The sequence below is a fragment of the Myotis daubentonii genome, chromosome 5, assembly GCF_963259705.1.
Source record: "Myotis daubentonii chromosome 5, mMyoDau2.1, whole genome shotgun sequence".
NCBI classification, from domain to species: Eukaryota; Metazoa; Chordata; class Mammalia; order Chiroptera; family Vespertilionidae; genus Myotis; species Myotis daubentonii.
The window spans coordinates 75,723,162-75,741,835 of record NC_081844.1 but is presented as its reverse complement, the minus strand read 5'-3'; the positions used below and the strand labels follow the sequence as shown (position 1 = coordinate 75,741,835).

Genomic DNA, 18,674 nt, shown 5'->3' with positions numbered 1-18,674 from the left:
AATTGTATTTAAGTATAGTTGGTATACAAAATTATATTAGTTTCAGGTGTATGGTACAGTGACTCGATATTTGCATACCTTTCAATGTGATCAGCCCCCTAATTTTAGTAATCATCTGTTGCCAGGCAAACTTATCACAATATTATTGACTATATTCCCTTTCACCTATTCACCTATCCTCCCACCATAAACAAGTAAGAATTTTTAAAAAGTGAGAAGTTGAGAGTCCTTAACCTTTATCTTCCCCAGTGTTTAAGAAAGGCAACCTTTCACCTTGGAGATATAATAGGATCAGAAATTGTGCTTTGTAACATTTATTGTATATACTATTTCTATGTCCTATCTGATTTTGCTAAAGTTTTTCTTAGTAGAATCTGACTGAATATTCTAGAGATAGTTAATTTTAAGAAATACTTTTTTTAATATATTTGCTTATGATTTTACCAGCTGTGCTTACTTCCATTGCCAGCTTATTCTGATAAAGATAGTCCTCTTATCCTGTGTTCTGTCTTGTGATGACTGCTGTGTAATGCTATATAGTAGGCTCTCCGTGCACTAACTTATATGTGGCTAGATTTCAATTTTTCAGATATTATCAAGATGTTAGCTTTTTTTTTTCTTTTCTTTGGTGGCGGGGTGGGATGTTAGAATTTTTAATAGTGAACTGTTATATAAACCAAGCTAATTGTGATTAATTGGAAAGAATTAATTGACATGACAGGGTTTTTGCATCTCTCCCTCCAGTTGGCAGTATCATATCTGACCACAGCATCCTGCTGCACCTCTCAGGGCCTACCTCATCCCCTCCCAGTGAGTCCAGCACCGAGATCAGTGGCCGCAGCTACCCCGCCATAGGTGGGGTTTACTTGCAAAAGAAAATCCTTCAAATTACCAGGAGCACAGCCAAAAGAACAGACAGGACCAAGAAGGCCACTGAGGAGAATAGAGACAGGACAAGTTGTGAGAACACAGCCAGAAAAAGAATGACATCCCCGTTTAGAAGATTTAGGGAAAGAACTCTTTCAAGGGAGAGACTAGCCAACAGCAAAAAAGAGGACGCAGATCACAATCAAGCTACAGAAAGCTCTGAGAAATTGAAGGATGTTGGAAGCAACATCAAAGATGAGAAAGGGAGTGACATCTTCAATTCCAATAGCCGAGGCAACAGTAACGCTTTAAACTGCTTCTATACGCGATTCAAGTCTAAAAGGAGGAAGACACTCTGAAGTTCCTTACTTAATTTTAGTGTTAAATTTGTTTTTATTTATTAATGTAAATGGAGTTTAAATTATTTGTCAAATATAACTTAGGCAAATAATTTAGTAAAATACTATTTATAAGTATTTTATGTTAGTGTTACAGATCTTCTAGCAACAAAGTCCTATTGAATTAAAGTGCCTTATTTTCACATGTTGTATTATTAATGTTAGTAAACTTGATATTCTTATATTCTGAAATTGGCTTTATTTCCTACCAGAAGCAGCTGGATCTGTGAGTAAAATAAGTAGAGGAGGCTTTTTAGGAACTAGTATTTACTTTCACATCAAAACCCCAATAGCCTGGCCGATGTAGCTTAATGATTGAGCATCAACTCATGAACAAGAAGGTCACAGGTCATTTCCCGGTCAGGGCACATGCCTGGGTTTCAGGCTCGATCCCCAGAAGGGGGCGTGGAGGAAGCAGCCTATCAATGAAGTTCTTTCAATGATGTCTCTATCTCCCTTCCTTTTTCTCTAAAAACAAAAACAAAAAAAAACACCTATTTTTTAAAAAAGAATAAAACTCCCAATAACAATCTGATCAGACAGAACCTTTACCTCAGAGAATTTTATTGCTATCTTCTTCCTGCAACTACTCACAAGCTAAAGGAAAAGGAAGTGTTTGGGAGGCAACAAACTGCATCTTGTCCATATACACGTTTTTTGTCATCCACTTTTCATATATCTCTGATTAGAGGAGGAGGAAGAGATGTTCTAACATAGCAGGTTCAAGATCATCTGGGAAACTTGTAAGAAAATACAGTTACTCTGTTCCACCACAGACCTCATAAATATGAATTGCTAGAAATGGGCCCAAGAATGTGTGGTTTAATAAACTTTCCAGGTGATTGTTAAAATTGATTATATTTTAAAATACTGAATTAACATAGGGATGACATTTTAAAAATAGTAAAGTCAGTCTATCCCCTAGGATAGTGGTTGGCAAACTCATTAGTCAACAGAGCCAAATATCAACAGTACAGCAATTGAAATTTCTTTTGAGAGCCAAATTTTTCAAACTTAAAACTATATAGGTAGGTACATTGTTATTAACTTCATTAGGGTACTGCTAAGGCTTAGGAAGAGCCACACTCAAGGGGCCAAAGAGCCGCATGTGGCTCGAGAGCCACAGTTTGCCGACCACGGCCCTAGGATAAAAGAGAAATGGTTGTTTTTTTCTTTTGAGAATTTTTAATATTATTTTTTTATTACAGTTTACATTCAATATTATTTTGTGTTAGTTTCAGGTGTACAGCATAGTGATTAGACAATCTCATACTTTACAAAGTGTTCCCCCCTCCCCGATATTTCCTGTACCCAGCTGGCACCGTACATAATTATTCCAATATTAGTGACTATATTCCCTATGCTGTGACTATTTTGTGACTACAAATTTGTATCTATTAATATCTTCACCTTTTTCACCCAGCCCCCCCAATCCCCTTCCCATCTGGCAATCATCAGTCTGTTCTCTGAATCTATGAATCTCATTTAATTTTGTTTAAATTTATTTATCACATCTTAAAAGTTGACCAGTTAATTCCTGATGGGCACTGATAAATAGCAGTGATCCCAGATCAGAGAACTGGGGTAGGAATCGAGACTGGCTTGTCTTGTGCCTGGCCCCATAAGCTAAATATAAATCACACATTTTCTGGGTCTTAATTTTTCTCTTTGAAATAGTCAGTGAAACTGCTTAATATGGTTATTGTTCAACTCATTTTTAATGACTTGAGTTATATGTATGTGATGATAAAGCCTGTATTTCTTGAGATTCCCAGGGATTGAACCAAAGGTTATACACCTATTGAACCACATTCTCTCAGTGAACAAGAGATAATGGTTTGCTTCTTTGAGGCCTGCTCCTTGCTGGGATTACTATAGCATTTTCTTTTATTTTTAGGCAAAAGAAGTTTGGTTACTTTTCTAACACTTAGGAAAACCAACTCTTACGTACATTTAACTGTCAGGCTGCAGATTTGTTCTGGGATCCTTCCACCTCACTCCATCTCCAGCCCTTTATTCCAAAGAATGTAAAAGAAAGCCTCTCTAGCTCTATCTGCTGTGCAGTAAGTCCTAAAACAATTTAAAACAGGTACATGCTGTGTTTTTCCATAACGCATTCTTATGTCAGTTCAACTGTTCAATATAACATTCTGCAAAGTTGGTGGAAAAAAGAAAACTAGGTATAAGATTAAATCTAAATCTAAAACCAATTTTAAAAAAAAGACTGAAACAATGGCTTTCAACTTGGGGCAAGACTTCTTAGGTGACATAAGCAGAATATCTGGGGTAAGTATATGTAGTTTGAAAAAGCAAAAATATTTCCCTTGAGTCCTAACTCCTCTCTCTCGCCCCTCCCTCAAGGTGGCATATAGACACTCAGGTCAGGCCATGAAATACTTATGTTAATCAAAGGCAGGGACATAGAGTTAAAAAGAAGTTGAGAGCCTCTGGATGTCTACTGTTTAATGCTTTCTAACATACTTAACGCCTCTTGTTTTATTAAACGCTCGTAACTGTGAGAACCTGGGGCAGAGAGTTGGACTAGTTTCTCTGTAATAATGGACTTTTATTTTTTTGTTTCTTGAATTTGGGATTGAATTGAAATGGTGTGGGTAGGTAAGTGAATGAACATGTAAGGGAATGTCCTCTCCCAACCATATTCCCCCACCTGTTTTCTAGCTTCGTAGTTTGATCACTTGTCTTTTCTCATTCAGGTTATACACTTATACCATCAGCTAAATTGGACAACTTGTCTGACTCCAGCCATAGTGAGATTTCTTCACGGTCCAGCATTGTGAGCAATTGTTCTGTTGACTCCATGTCTGCAGCTCTGCAGGACGAACGGTGTTCCTCCCAGGTTGCGGCAGTCCCTGAATCCACCGGGCTGTTGGAAAGGACAGAGCACTCCTCAGGGACAGGAGACCATAGTCAGCTTGGCCCCGGGTAAACATCCTCGCCTATATTTCTATCACAAAACTTAAGCCAATGGCCACTGCATAATTCTCCAGAACTACCCCGTGGAGTGTTTGCAAGAGGATCCCTAAAAGAATATGAAGGCCAAGCCTGTATTCTCTATACTGAATATGCAAATAAGTACTATTTTTAAATATGTATGGGTGCTCATTTCTTAAGTGTTACTGAATTCAAGTTAACTTTCTATCACATGCACGTTTTCAATCATTAAGAACGAAAAGTGAAGTAGTTTTGATATGGGGAGGTGGTTTTTGCATTCTGGCTCTCAGGTTAGAGATTGTTCAAAAAGGTGGTGTAGTGGGAGGTACCTCCAGTGCGGTATACACTGTAGACAGGTTGGGGCAGTAGGGCGTCCTTAATCCTTATTCTCTGAAAGTATGATTTAAGGAGTAAGGATTATCAGCTACCAAAAGAGTTTAACTCTTAAAGTTCTCATTGGAGTCTAGCAAAATGGAAATTTTTGAGAGAGTTGATTCTAAATTGGTAAATATTGTTAGATCTGGTATACTTTAATATTAAAAATGTAAGCTGTAGTAAAGTATTATCATCATATTTGTAAAGGCTTCTAAACTATGATTTTCTAGGCCAGAGGTCAGTCTTTTTATGAAACTTAATATTTTAGGCTTTGCAGGCCATAAAGTCTGTTGCAACTGCTCAACCTTGTTTGCCAGAACAGTCTTAGACAATACGTAAACAAATGGGCACATTGTGTCCCAATAAAATTTTATTTACAGAAACTGGCAGAGGACTGGATTTGGCCATGGGCCCTAGTTTGCTGGCCCCTGCTTTATACTATAAATCGGGGGTTGACAAACTTTTTTTTTTTTTTGGAAAAGGCTAGATAGTAAATATGTTAGGCTTTGCAGGCTGCATATGATCTTTGTCTCAAATTCTTTAGAATATTTTGTTTTATTTAAACTCTTTAAAATGTAAAAACCATGCTTTGTTCCAGACCATACAAAATGAGGCTGTTGGCTGGATTTGGCCCATGAGCCTTAAATTGGGGTCCCCTGCTGTAAATAATAGGATTCATTTAGTAGTAGATAGTTGGGAAAGTTGCTATTTTCTTAGTGTTGTACTCAGCTGACCTCAGAAGAACACTGAAAAATAAGCTAACCTCAGAGGTGCATTCCTGTAGCTGGGAACTCTTATTTCTGCATGCATAGAGAGAATCTAGCATTATTTTGACCAAGAATGAAAATATATTCTTAATTTTATTCATTTTAGCCACATTTTTCATTCTCATTTAAATTCAATTAAAGAAAAATTCTGAGGAAACCTTGCTAAGTGATTGTGTTTCTTCAGTATATGTTTCTAAGCTAAGTATTAACATTAATGCCAATAGAAATTTAGTGATGATTGATGATAGGGTCATTTTTTTCCACAAGGTTATTTTGGCATGAACTCTTATGATACACTAGAGGCCCCATGCACAAATTCGTGCACCAGTGGGGTCCCTCAGCCTGGCATGCAGGATTGAGCTGAAACTGGCTCTCCGACATCCCCTGAGGGGTCCCGAATTGCAAGACGGCGCAGGCCAGGCCTAGGGACCCCCACCAGTGCACGATTGGGGCCGGGGAGGGACCGCAGGAGGGCTCCAGGGTATGTCCGGCCCCTCTCACTCAATCCCAATCAGCTGGACCCCAACAGCAACGTAACCTACCGGTTGGAGCATCTGTCCCCTGGTGGTCAGTACATGTCATAGCGACTGGTCGACCAGTGAGCTGTCTGCCCCCTGGTGGTCAGTGCACAACACATCATAGCGAGTGGTTGAGTAGCCTTACCACATCATTAGCATATTATGCTTTGATTAGTTGAACAGACGACCAGACACTTAGCATATTAGGCTTTTGTTATATAGGATGCTCTGTAGTCCCTTGGATGCATTTAATACTTGAAATGGACAGAAGAAAGGTTTTCTAATAAGCCAGTAAATTACTTTTAATCTTGTATCTTCAATTTTAGGTGGACACTCTCAAAGCCATCTCCAATCAAGAGTTTAGCTGTCTCATCTTCTATGAGCAATGAAGAGATTTCTCATGAGCACATCATTATAGAAGCAGGCGATAGTGGTCGTGGAAGTTGGACTTCCTGCTCAAGCAGTTCCCATGACAACTTCCAAAGCCTTCCAAACACAAAAGGCTGGGATTTCCTGAACTCCTATCGACATACCCATTTGGATGGCCCCATTGCTGAAGTTGAACCCACTGACTGTGAGCCCTATTCCTGTCCTAAAAGCTGCTCCAGAACTTGTGGTCAGTGTAAAGGAAGCCTAGAGACTAACCAGATGAGACAGAGTTGGGCCTCCTCCAGTTCTCTTTCTGACACGTACGAACCAAATTATGGGACAGTTAAGCGGAGGGTGTTGGAGAGCACCGCCACTGAGTCGTCTGAAGGCTTGGACCCCAAGGATGGCGCTGACCCAGTTTATAAAACTATTACTTCAAGTACAGAAAAGGGCTTGATTGGTAAGTTCTGTGTTCTCTGGTGCATCTGTGGCATTTAGAGATTAAGTGGTAAAAATGGCATTGGGACATCTTGCTTTAGAATTTTATTCTTGAAAAAAATCCCATCTCTCACTTCAACTACTATTCCCTCTTCAAATAAATTATTTTTTTAAAGTTCATGATTTCTCAGGAACTTTGGAACAGGTATTAAAGCCTATTAAAATGAAAGGGCTGGTATGAAGGTATTTAATTAATTGTTTTGAGTTTTTTGTTCATTGTGGAAACACTGCATTACTATGCAATAGTAATAAAGAGATTATACTCTCTGTCACCCCATAAATTTTTTGGACCACAGTTGCTATGCATACATGGTAGAAACTTTCAGTCTGATACTACTATTAGGCAGTACAAGTGAGAAGAAATGTGATAAGGAAATCCAAAGCATTTTTTCAGAATACTCTTCTGAAGCACATCATGGGTGCACAAACTCCTGTTTGTGGATTCCATTCTCATTACAGCTTGTTTGGTCTACTCTTTTAGTAATCAAGCCATCAACTACATTTTTTCCTTTCTTCCTTAAATTATGTAAATACTTGAATATAATAGCCCCTGCTTTTCTATTTATGTGGAATGACTGACTATACTTTGAATCAATTTTATCATAACTCAATTCTATAGCTTATGATGTCAATGGAAATTTTTCAATTTAATATTTATTAAATATGAATATTAAATTTCAATTCAATTTGATTTTTATAGCACATCTATAGCACATTTGTTTTATATTTGTCAAATTACATTACTTTTTATTAAATTACAGTTTTAGGGTGACATTGGTTAATAGGATCACATAGGTTTGCGTTGTGGGTTTCTATGTTACAAGATTCTGTATATTGCACTGTGTGCCCACCGCCCAAAGTCAAATCATCTTTTGTCACCTTATACTAGGCCCCCTTTATCCTTAACCCCATACCCCTTCCCTCTGGCAACCACCACACTGTTGTCTGTGTTCACAAGTTCAGTTTTATTTCCACATATGAGTGAAATCATATGGTTCTTAGCTTTTTTTGTCTGACTTTTTTCACTAAGCATAATAATCTCAAGGTCCATCCATGTTGTCACAAATGTGCGTATTTCGTGTTTTCTTATGGCTGAGCAGTAGTCCATTGTGTATACGTACATATCTTTTTTTATTTTTTATTGATTTGAGAAAGAGAGGAAGGCAGAGGGAAGAGATATAAATACCAATGAGTGAGATTCATCAATCGGCTGCCTTCTGCATGTCCCCCACCAGGGATCAAGGCAGGAATTGAACCCGTGACCTCTTGGTGCATGAGCCAGTGTTCACCAGCCAGGTTGTACCACATCTTTATCCAATCCTCTATCGAAGGACACTTTGGTTGTCTCCATGTCTGGGCCACTGTGAATAATCCTGCAATGAACATAGGGATGCATATAACTTTGCGAATACACGTTTTTGAGTTTTTCAAGTATTTTTACCCAAGAGAGGGATTGCTGGGTTGTATGGTAGCACTATTCTTAATTTTTTGAGGAGTCACCAGACTGTTTTCCATTCCAATGTAGAACGTACCAGTCTACACTCCCACCAGCAGTGAATGAGGGCTCCCTTTCTCCACAACCTCTCCAGCACTGGTTATGACTTGTCTTGTTGGTATAATCATTCTAACAGGTGTGAGTGAGGTGGTATCTCATTATAGCTTTGATTTGCATTTCCCTAATTGTAGTGAGGTTGAACATCTTTTCATGTATCTGTTGGTTGTTCATATATCTTCTTGGGAGAGGTGTCTGTTCAGGTCCTCTACCCATTTTTTGATTGGGTTGTTTGATGTTGAGTTTTATGAGTTCTTTATATATTTTGGGTATTAAACCTTTTTGGAGCTATCTCTTGCAAATATCATCCCCTATTTGGTCTTCTGACTCTTTGTTTTGTTGTAGGTTTCTTTTGCTGTGCAGAAGCTTTTTAGTCTGATATAGTTCCTTTCATTTCTTTCCCTTGACTTTGGAGCCAAGTGCATAAAATGTTCTCTACAACCAAAGTCCATAAGTTTACTACCTATGTTTTCTTCTATGTAATTTATTGTTTCAGGTCTTATATTTAGGTCTTTGATCCATTTTGAATTAATTTTTGTACATGGGGACAAACTATAATCCAGTTTCATTCTTTGCATGTGGCTTTCCAATTTTCCCAGCACCATTTATCAAAGAGCCTTTCTTTACTCTAGTGTGTGTTTCTGGTTCCTTTGTCAACAATTTTCTGTCCATATATATCTGGGTTTATATCTGGGCTCTCAATTATATTTCATTGATCTGTGTGTCTGTTTTTCTGCCAATACCATGCTGTTTTGATTATTATAGCTCTGTTATATAAGTAAGATTGCATTATAGAGTGGGTTTTTAGTTAATTCAATTTTTGCCAAGGTTTTTTTTTTTTTTAATTAAAGTTTTATAGATAACCACAGGATGGATATGAGGGTGTCCCAAAATTCACGCAAGAAGTAATTTTGATAGAAAACACAGGTTTATAATTAAAAATTGTAAATTTTTTATTGATTCATAAAGTATACAGTATAGGGTTATGCATGGAATAGCATATCGGGTAATTGGCCTCCACAGCTTTGCTGGCACATGCGCACTCTTTTGTTATTGCCTGAGCAGCTGCATTTTCGAAGAATGGTCCGATGATGCCTCCAGCCCAAAATCCGCACCAAACAGTGACATGTGGATGCATTTGTTTCTCAACAATCACTCGTGGATTTTCTGAACCCCAAATGCGACAATTTTGTCAATTAACCAAGCCATCAAGATGAAAATGAGCCTCATCAAAATTCAGCCACATTTATGCAAAAACGGTCATGGAAAATTTCTTTATTTTAGTAAATCTTTATTGTTCAGATTATTACATTTGTTCCTCTTTTTTTCCCCCCATAGCTCCCCTCCACCCAGTTCCCACCCCACCCTCTGCCCTTACCCCCCCCACTGTCCTCATCCATAGGTGCACAATTTTTGTCCAGTCTCTTCCCGCATCTCCCACACCCCTTTCCCCACCAAGAATAGTGAGTCCATTCCCTTTCTGTGTCCCTGATTCTATTATAATCACCAGTTCATTCTGTTCATCAGATTATTTATTCACTTGATTCTTAGATTCACTTGTTGATAGATGCATATTTGTTGTTCATAATTAGTATATTTATCTTTTTCTTCTTCTTCCTCTTCTTAAAGGATACTTTTCAGCATTTCATATAATACTGGTTTGGTGGTGATGAACTCCTTCAGCTTTTCCTTATCTGTGAAGCTCTTTATCTGACCTTCAATTCTGAATGATAGCTTTGCTGGATAAAGTAATCTTGGTTGTAGGTTCTTGGCATTCATCACTTTGAATATTTCTTGCCACTCCCTTCTGGCCTGCAAAGTTTCTGTTGAGAAATCAGCTGACAGTCGTATGGGTATTCCCTTGTAGGTAACTGAGTTTCTTTCTCTTGCTGCTTTTAAGATTCTCTCTTTGTCTTTTGCTCTTGGCATTTTAATTATGATGTGTCTTGGTGTGGTCCTCTTTGGATTCCTTTTGTTTGGGGTTCTCTGCGCTTCTTGGACCTGTAAGTCTATTTCTTTCACCAGGTAGGGGAAGTTTTCTGTCATTATTTCTTCAAATAGGTTTTCAATATCTTGGTCTCTCTCATCTTCTGGCACCCCTATAATTCTGATGTTGGTATGCTTGAAGCTGTCCCAGAGGCTCCTTACACTATCTTCGTATTTTCGGATTCTTTTTTCATTTTGCTTTTCTGGCTGGGTGTTTTTTGCTTCTTCGCATTTCAAATCTTTGCCTTGATTCTTGTGCTCCTCTGGTCTGCTGTTGGGAGTCTGTATAATATTCGTTATTTCAGTCCGTGTATGCTTAATTTCTAGTTGGTTCTTTATCACAACATCGAGGGTCTCATTAGATTTCTTGAGGATCTCAATAACTTTATCGGTGGCTTCTAGACAGTTCTTGAGGGACCTTAAAAGTGTGGTTCTGAACTCAATATCCTCCATTGACAGTTTTGTCCTGTTTCTTTGTCTCCGCATTTTTTATGCTTTCTTGGTGCATCCCCTAGTGGTCTTTTGCGCAGTCTTGTTGTAGTTAAGCCTTGATTGTTGTAGTTAATACTAGGAGGATTTGACCTCCAGGCCAACTGGCTGTGAGAATCAGCTGTGTCTGCAGTGGGAAAACTTCTGTCCTGTAGGGAGGTGCTAGTCTAGCCTTTGCCTGAGGCTATCTGGCAAATGGCTCTGTGCAGGGCTTGGGCGGGGTGGGTCGAACGGGATCAACAGGGCGGGTGGAGGGAGCAGTTATGGCTGCTCTCAGTCCTGTCCCCAGAGGCTCTGCCTCTCAGAGTCCCAGCAACCGCTGCAAACCTCGGAGAGAAAGCTGCCCTCAAGTTCCGACCAATGCCACACAGTCCCACTTCTCCCATTTGAGTCTGGGTCCCTAGAGACTCGCCCAGAACTGGAGCTCAGAATCTGAGACTCCCTCCCGATTGAAAACGACAACTGTGCCCTCAGCTACCAGCCCGCTCCGTGCGTACCTCCACACCTTTGTATTTTCCGCACTGCACCTCCTCTGAGTCTCGTATGCTGTTCTCTTTCCTTCTAGTTGAAGAATTTCCCCTCAGCCAGTCTTCCTGTGGTTTTGGGCTATGTCAGTTCCGTCTTTTAGTTGTATTTGTGAAGTGGTTGTTCGAGGCAGCTAACTCCGGTGTTTACCTATGCCGCCATCTTGGTTTTCTCCCGGTCATGGAAAATTTCAACAAAAGATTGCATATGTGCCAGTAAAGCCGTGGAGGCCATTTACCCGATATGCTATTCCATACATAACCCTATACTGTATACTTTATGAATCAATAAAAAATTTACAATTTTTAATTATAAACCTGTGTTTTCTATCAAAATTACTTCTTGTGTGAATTTTGGGACACCCTTTATAAGCATGAACGTGAACGGATATGATATCCTTCTCTTGTCCATTTGGGATAATAGATTTTTTAAAATACTTTATTCTTTTATTTCTAGATGACTGGTCAAATTACTTATATTCTTCACTCTTGTCTTTATTTTATTTTATTTTTTTTAAATACCTTTTTATTGATTTCAGAGAGGGAAATGAAGAAAGATAGAAACATCGATGATGGGAGAGAATCATCTATTGGCTGCCTCCTGCACGCCCCTTAATTGGGGGTCAGGCCCACAACCCGGGCATATGCCCTGACTGGGAATCGAAGCGTGACCTCCCTGGTTCCTAGGTCAATGCTCAACCACTGAGCCATACTGGCCGAGTTTGTCTTTCTTCTTTTGACATCATCTCCATCCCCTCCTCATTCTATCCTTCACAGATGGGAATGGAAATCCTTTCTGACCTTGATAATACATGCAAATTTTACTGGCAGTTCTAGAAATTTAGTTATGGACAAACTTGATCCTCTAAGGGAGAATTAATATTAGAATTATTTAATGGTCCATTTTAATTTGTTCTGCTTATATGTAGTTATTGTTTGTGTTTTAAAACTCACTTTTATGATCAAGGAATTCAGAGCCTTTTGTTCTGTGGGTTCTGTCTGTAGGCTGGTCTTAATTTCATGGAACTTCCACTCTGTGTAACCTATTTCTGTTTACCTTAGTCCCAGGGTTTATAAACTTAGGGAAAAGAATTTTAAGTCACCATTATTTTTAACGTCTACTGAAAATCAGAGAAACTTAATTTAAGATGGATTTCCTAAAATTATGTGTGTTTTTTCTTGTTCACTTAATCACAGAGCAAAAGTTAGACTAAGGCCCTTAAAGGAGTTAGCTCCTCTATACCAGGAAAGTTAAAGTTGTTCATATGCCAGAACCGACAACTTAGTCTACCCAGGAGTACCATAAAACAGAGGGAGAGGGAGAGCATCCTTAAAAAAAAGGGCCCAAAAGTGATTTCTGTGAAAGCCCATCTAGATATTTAGGGTGGACTCTTAAAATGTTTCTGACTCAGTCATCTTTGGGGTTACTATTCTTTGAGGGGTTTGTCACACACTTCTGTGGTTTGAGGGCTGAACTGCCAAAGGAATCTGTTATCTGTCATCTCTGTCATTCTATTTAATGTTTATAAAACCTAATGTAATTTACATATTTTAAAAACAAGTTTAAATATTACATTTATTAAGCTTTTTAAAAATGTTTTTAATCTGCTATCACTGTATTCAAATATACATATTCATTTTGTCTGTTTTTAAGTTGTTTTGTCATTGTAATAAGTTTCAGTATTTTTTTAATTTCTTATATTTTTCATTAACATGTCCATTGCTTATTTTTCATGCCAGTGTACTGTGTCACCTCACCCAAGAAGGAGGATAGGTATAGGGAGCCACCTCCTACTCCTCCAGGATACATGGGGATTTCTTTAGCGGACCTAAAGGAAGGACCCTACCTACACCTAAAACCTCCAGATTACAGTGTGGCAGTGCAGAGGTCAAAGATGATGCATAACAGCCTGTCTAGACTGCCATCAGCTCCTCTCAGTAGCAACCCCATGGCCTGTGTTCCATCGAAGATTGTAACTCAGCCTCAGAGGCGTAGTTTGCAGCCATCCCATCCTAAACTAGCAGATGTGACTGATGCAGATAGCGAAGCAGACGGTATGTTGACAAACTCCCTTAACGGCTCTTAAATGAATTGCTGAACACGTTAAATGGCCTTTATATTGGTGTTTTAGATCATCAGAAATGTTTTCTTAAATGCCTCAGAAATCTATTTTTTTTTAAAAAAGAAATCTCTAAATATGATGGTGTGTTTTTTGTTTTGTTTTGTTTTGTTTATTGATTTCAGAGAGGAAGGGAGATGGGTAGAGAAATAGAAACATCACTGATGAGAGAGACTCATTGATTGACTGCCTCCTGCACACTCCGTGCTGGGATCAAACCCACAACCCAGGCATGTGCCCTGACCAGGAATCAAACCTTGAACCTCCTGGTTCATAGATCGATATTCAACCACTGAGCCACACCGGCTGAGTGATGGCGTGTGTGTTTTTTTGTTTTGTTTTGTTTTATTGATTTCAGAGAAGAAGGAAGAGGGGGAGAGAGAGAAAGAGAAACATCAGTGATGAGAGAGAATCATTGATGCGCTGCCTCCTGCACACCCCCGACTGGGGCTCCAACCTGGGACCTTTCAGTCCGCAGGCCGACGCTTTATCCACTGAGCCACACCGGCTAGGGCGATGGTGTGTTTTTTAAATGAAGAGGTCAAACCGCTTGATTGTGTGCCCAGTCCCCTTCTTCCAACTTAAATGTAGTATTCTTATTTGTGATTGAAGGCGGTTCAGTCTAATTTTGAGGGGAGGGACTTGACATTATTGGAGTCATGGTTTACATGAATGCATGGAAACTTGAAACTGGAAGTGTCAAAATGCAAAATTATCTGAAATCATGCTATTGGTGTAGCTCCTTTTATGAGCAAAATCCTTCATTGACTTGGCAGCTGTGGTTTGCTTCGTTAAAAATAAATGAAATTTTACCCTCTTAAACAATAGAGTAATAATGTAATTAAAAAGAAGTTATGAAATTCCAGTTTACTGTCAGCTTTCAGTGTGATCAGAACTCATAAATGTCATTACAAGAAAATCTGGACCTTGATAGGATCATTGAGAGGATTTCTTTGTTGAAATTGACTAATTTTATAACATATCTAGGTTATTCATGAATATGCTAATCTATCACTTAATTGTATTTTTATCATTTTCAGAAAATGAACAGGTGTCAGCAGTCTAGCCTTTGGAGGCTCATTTGACGCCTGAAAAGTCCTGGAGGAAGGAGTGGGCAGAGCCACCTCATGGTTCCACCGGCCAGCAGATAGCACGCTGCCGCTGCTGCTGCCGCAACCAGAGGTTCCATTCCCCATCCTCTGAGCCGCGATGAGCCTGCGCCTGCCTCCTCTCATTCATCCCTGCAGATGCGCCGTCTCCGCAGCGATGGAGGTCGTGCCTGGATACGTCTTCACTTTGCACACCAGACCTGCCTTGGGACCAAGTTACTAGAACAAATCCAGACTCGGAGTCCTCCTCATGTATTATAATATATCACTATAGGTTTTCCTTTAACAAGTTATTTTTAACACGTTAAGCGCCAAGCCTGTTTTGTCTTGTTTTCCGTTTAGCCCGCGATATCCGATTTCACCGATGTGCTGGCAGCACCAGTGACTGACCAGTCCAGACGGAAAGTATAGTGTCAGTCACCGGTGACTGGCATGGTGCTTAACGTGTGAAAATAGTCGTGGTAGTATTTTCAAGCCATAGCTTGGGCTAACAGACAAATTCAAAATGTCTGCCAATATGGAGGATAGTCTTGTGTGTTTGAAAAGTAACTTATTATTTGAAGTTTTTGTGGGTTTTGTATTTGGAAGCTCTCATTCGCTGATGTTTGTTTGAGACCATAAAACTGTCTCTGGTCTGACCAGACAGAAGTCGCCTTTATAGGGTGATATGCTTGATCTGTACAGAACTTTGAGTATCTAGCACCAGTGCACGTCAGGGCTCAGCCTGAGTGGAATTGGATGCCGGTTGCAGTTGAGGCATAGGAAGAAAAATACTCATATGCTGGTCTCCATTTGGAAGACCGAATGAACTGCCACAGGGTTTCTTACCAGTCCTTTGGGGAAGGGAGAGGCAATCCTAATTTCCAATGAATGAAATGTTTATGTGAAATAATGTATACCGAGTCTTTTTGAACTTAAAGTCATGCTGCATCTAATTAAAAGTATAAATCCAGTAAATAGAGAATGGGTTCTAGAGCATTCTACTCCATAGAAACCCAAAACTAAAAGTTTCTCAACTCGAATATGGAGTTCTTTTTTAAAGGCTGTGTCATCCTGGTGGTGGGACCCTGAGGATGAACTTAGCTCTGGGCAGTGCTTTGCCACACCCTCCCCATGGCACAGGTTGGGACCCGCTGATCTCCCAGCTGCCTGCAGTAAAGCTCATTAGCTCATGAAGGTATATACAGTGGGGCCTTGACTTATGAGTTTAATTCGTTCCGAGACCCGAGACCGAGCTCGTTAAGGAGCTCGTTAACTCAAATTACTCTGTCAACTCAATGCAAAAAATCAGCCAAGAGACAGCTGGTATCTCAAAAAACTCGTTAGTCGGGACACTCATAAGTCAAGGCCCCACTGTAATTGGTAGAAATTTCTGTGAAGGAAACAGGCACTAGAATTATGGAAATGAATGATCTCTCTCTTCCCATTCTAGCCTAAGACAGAAAGGAAATATATTTTTTAATAGCCCGCTGGGCATGGCACTCCTAGGTATTTAAGTTTTAATGATTGTTTAGTGGACAAGCTAGCCTTTCCACATTTTTACAAATAAAATATAATGTGTTCTCTATCTTACATTTAAATTTTTAAATTTGTTTTTTAGTGTAAAGGCAAATGAGAACTTAATAAACTTCTGTGGCTACCAAAAAAAAAAAAAAAAAAAAAAAAAAAACCAAAGCCATTGACGTGCACTACCCAGATCCGCTTGGAGCCAAATGGGTTTACCTCTGTGTGCTGGTCCACACGCACATGTAGAGAGTTTAGTGTTTGTGACTTCCTTTCAGTGTGTGCCCGTTGTTCCCAGCCGTGCGTCCCTGTCTCTGTCCCTGCGTTCTGCCTCTCCCCTGCAGTTTAAAATCATAAGTCAGTTCCAAGTGTAAATAGCAGTAGTCCATCTTTTCCATCTAAGCCAGTGGTTCTCAACCTTCCTAATGCCGCGACCCTTTAATACAGTTCCTCATGTTGTGGTGACCCCCAACCATAAAATTATTTTCACTGCTACTTCATAACTGTAATTTTGCTACTGTTATGAATTGTAATGTAAATATCTGATATGCAGGATGTATTTTCATTGTTCGCGACCCACAGGTCGAGAACCGCTGCAAGCAATGTTTCTTCATTTTAGGAAAGACAGCATGTCTGAAAAGTTCCCCTGGGCAAAATAATGTTAATCTGAAACATAAGCCTTAGAAATGAACCCCAGGTATGTTAGAATGAGGCTAATTGGCACCATAGCTTTCTGGGTCCATTGAAATGGAAAGTAGCCCAGACCAAAATCCTGGTTTGAAAGTCACACTGTTGTGATTTGACCTGTAAACAGACATTCTCTGATCAGATATTTCCTCCACTGATTTGCTTCATTGTTTTCATGTCCAAAGTGAAATATATTTTTGCTATAACCATCTTTTCATCAGGTTTGGGTATTCTCACATTTTACATTCATTACCCTGGGAAAATGTGCCCTTTGCACATTGTCTGTTTATTTAGCGGGTCTTGCAATCCAGTGGGAGCTTTACACACCTTTGTCCTGGTGTCAGTAACATCTTGCACAGAGAGTTGGAGGCTTGTGGTTTTGTTCTTGCACCTTGTAGCTGCCTTTGTTTCATCGAAGCTTCAACTGTGTTTGGATCAGCTGATCACATTGATCAGGAACTAAAGCCAAATGCTTTGTAGTGTGATATGAATGTATCCCTTAAAAAATCATGGAGTTTTGATTTTTACATTTTATTTTAGGATACATTCCTGCCTTCTCGTCATATGACAAGAACAAGAGAAGCCTTAACCTGTATTTGATTCAATTCTAAATCCCCATTTGCTTTTTATTTTATTTTATAAATTTATAACTTTATAATAAAGAGACTCATGCCTTCATCCCACCACAATTCTGAATTTGCCAGGACTAATAACTAAAGCAGTAAATCCATGGTGCAAACTTTTGCCAAATTAGTTTCAGCATAGGCTCTTCGTGAAGAAAGATTTGCAGAATTAGTAAATCCAATACATACTTCCATAAAAGTTGATTGTAATTAATAGATTTTTGCTCCCTCCAAATGATTACTTTCAGAATGATTTTAGGGAGAGAAAGCCTTAAGCGGTTTTTCATAAGGGTGATAAGTCATGTTGTCACATCTGCGTAGCCTCCCGGAGGGCCTCCAGGCTGGACGGTGGCAGTGATCCAGGGGGGTAAACCCAAACAAACCTAATTTTTATAAAGTGTTTTCTTCCCGGCAGAAGAACGGGAGGACGTTTCCTTGTGTATTTAAAACAAGGATTGTTATTCTGGTATATTTTAAATTTCTAAAAAATTAGATACTCAAGTATGTGTCATTTTAGAATTACCTTAAAAGCTAGAACAAATGGAGAAATAAGTCTTCAGAGAAGTGTCACGGGACATTTTCAGATTTAAACTTGGACCCCAGTTCATATTTAGCTTTCGTTGTGCTTTTTAAAGGCTTTTTTATTTTTTATACACAGAATGCAGTTGTGCTTGATCTTTCAAAAATGAAACATGAACTTCAGCAAGAGACAAAAACAAAACTGCACAGTCATAATAGTCTAATAGCAATTATACTGCACAATTCAGTGATTGTCAAGTTTCCTGTACCAAGCAATGTTTGTCTCCTATTTTGATACCTCCTAAACTTATGTCTTTTAGAAAGACGGTGCCTCTGTATGCTTTTTGTATTTTTACTGAGTGTAAATATTTGTTATATTTTTGGTTAAGAGAATGTAAAAGTACCATTTATTATCATATCTACTAATACATTGGTGAAATCAATAATCTACATTAGCCTTCTCTGCACTTTATTGCAAATGTTACGGGCAGCAGATAAGATAATTAGCACTCAGAGGGCCAGTATAGGACCCACACTGGTGTGAAGGCCTTATTTTTTAAGTCTTCAGAGAAATTTGAATGGTCCAACTATATTCATAGTATCTGTAAAGCACGAAGATATCTAGTTTTTAAAACAGTATTTAGTATGTTTGATTACAAACCCAGTAACAATGGCTTAAACCCCGTTGGGCTTGCTTTTTTCTGAGAAAGCCTCAGGCCGACTGACAGAATGACTCCACAGTATCTCCGGGCCCTCCCCAAGTGAGTCTCTTAGCAAAACAGGTTTTCCTGCAGCTCCGCTTGCATATTTCTGCTTAC

At 39.1% G+C, this 18,674-nt stretch overlaps 1 protein-coding gene across 19 annotated transcripts in view; it reads left to right on the top strand.

Moving 5' to 3' along the window:
- The window catches only part of RAPGEF6 (Rap guanine nucleotide exchange factor 6), a 205,622-nt gene extending 187,316 nt beyond the window's left edge, over positions 1-18,306 (top strand). For 15 of the 19 annotated variants that reach the window (XM_059698295.1, XM_059698292.1, XM_059698290.1 and 12 more), the window contains 4 exons: positions 3,980-4,208; positions 6,204-6,706; positions 13,036-13,350; positions 14,456-18,306. In XM_059698295.1, coding sequence (XP_059554278.1) covers positions 3,980-4,208; positions 6,204-6,706; positions 13,036-13,350; positions 14,456-14,481 — 1,073 coding nt within the window. In that variant the 3' untranslated portion in view covers positions 14,482-18,306. Of the gene's footprint in view, positions 1-744; positions 1,242-3,979; positions 4,209-6,203; positions 6,707-13,035; positions 13,351-14,455 lie in introns of those variants that run through there. The other 4 variants (XM_059698301.1, XM_059698300.1, XM_059698305.1 and 1 more) reach the window with 2 other exon arrangements.
- The last annotated feature ends 368 nt before the right edge of the window (positions 18,307-18,674 follow it).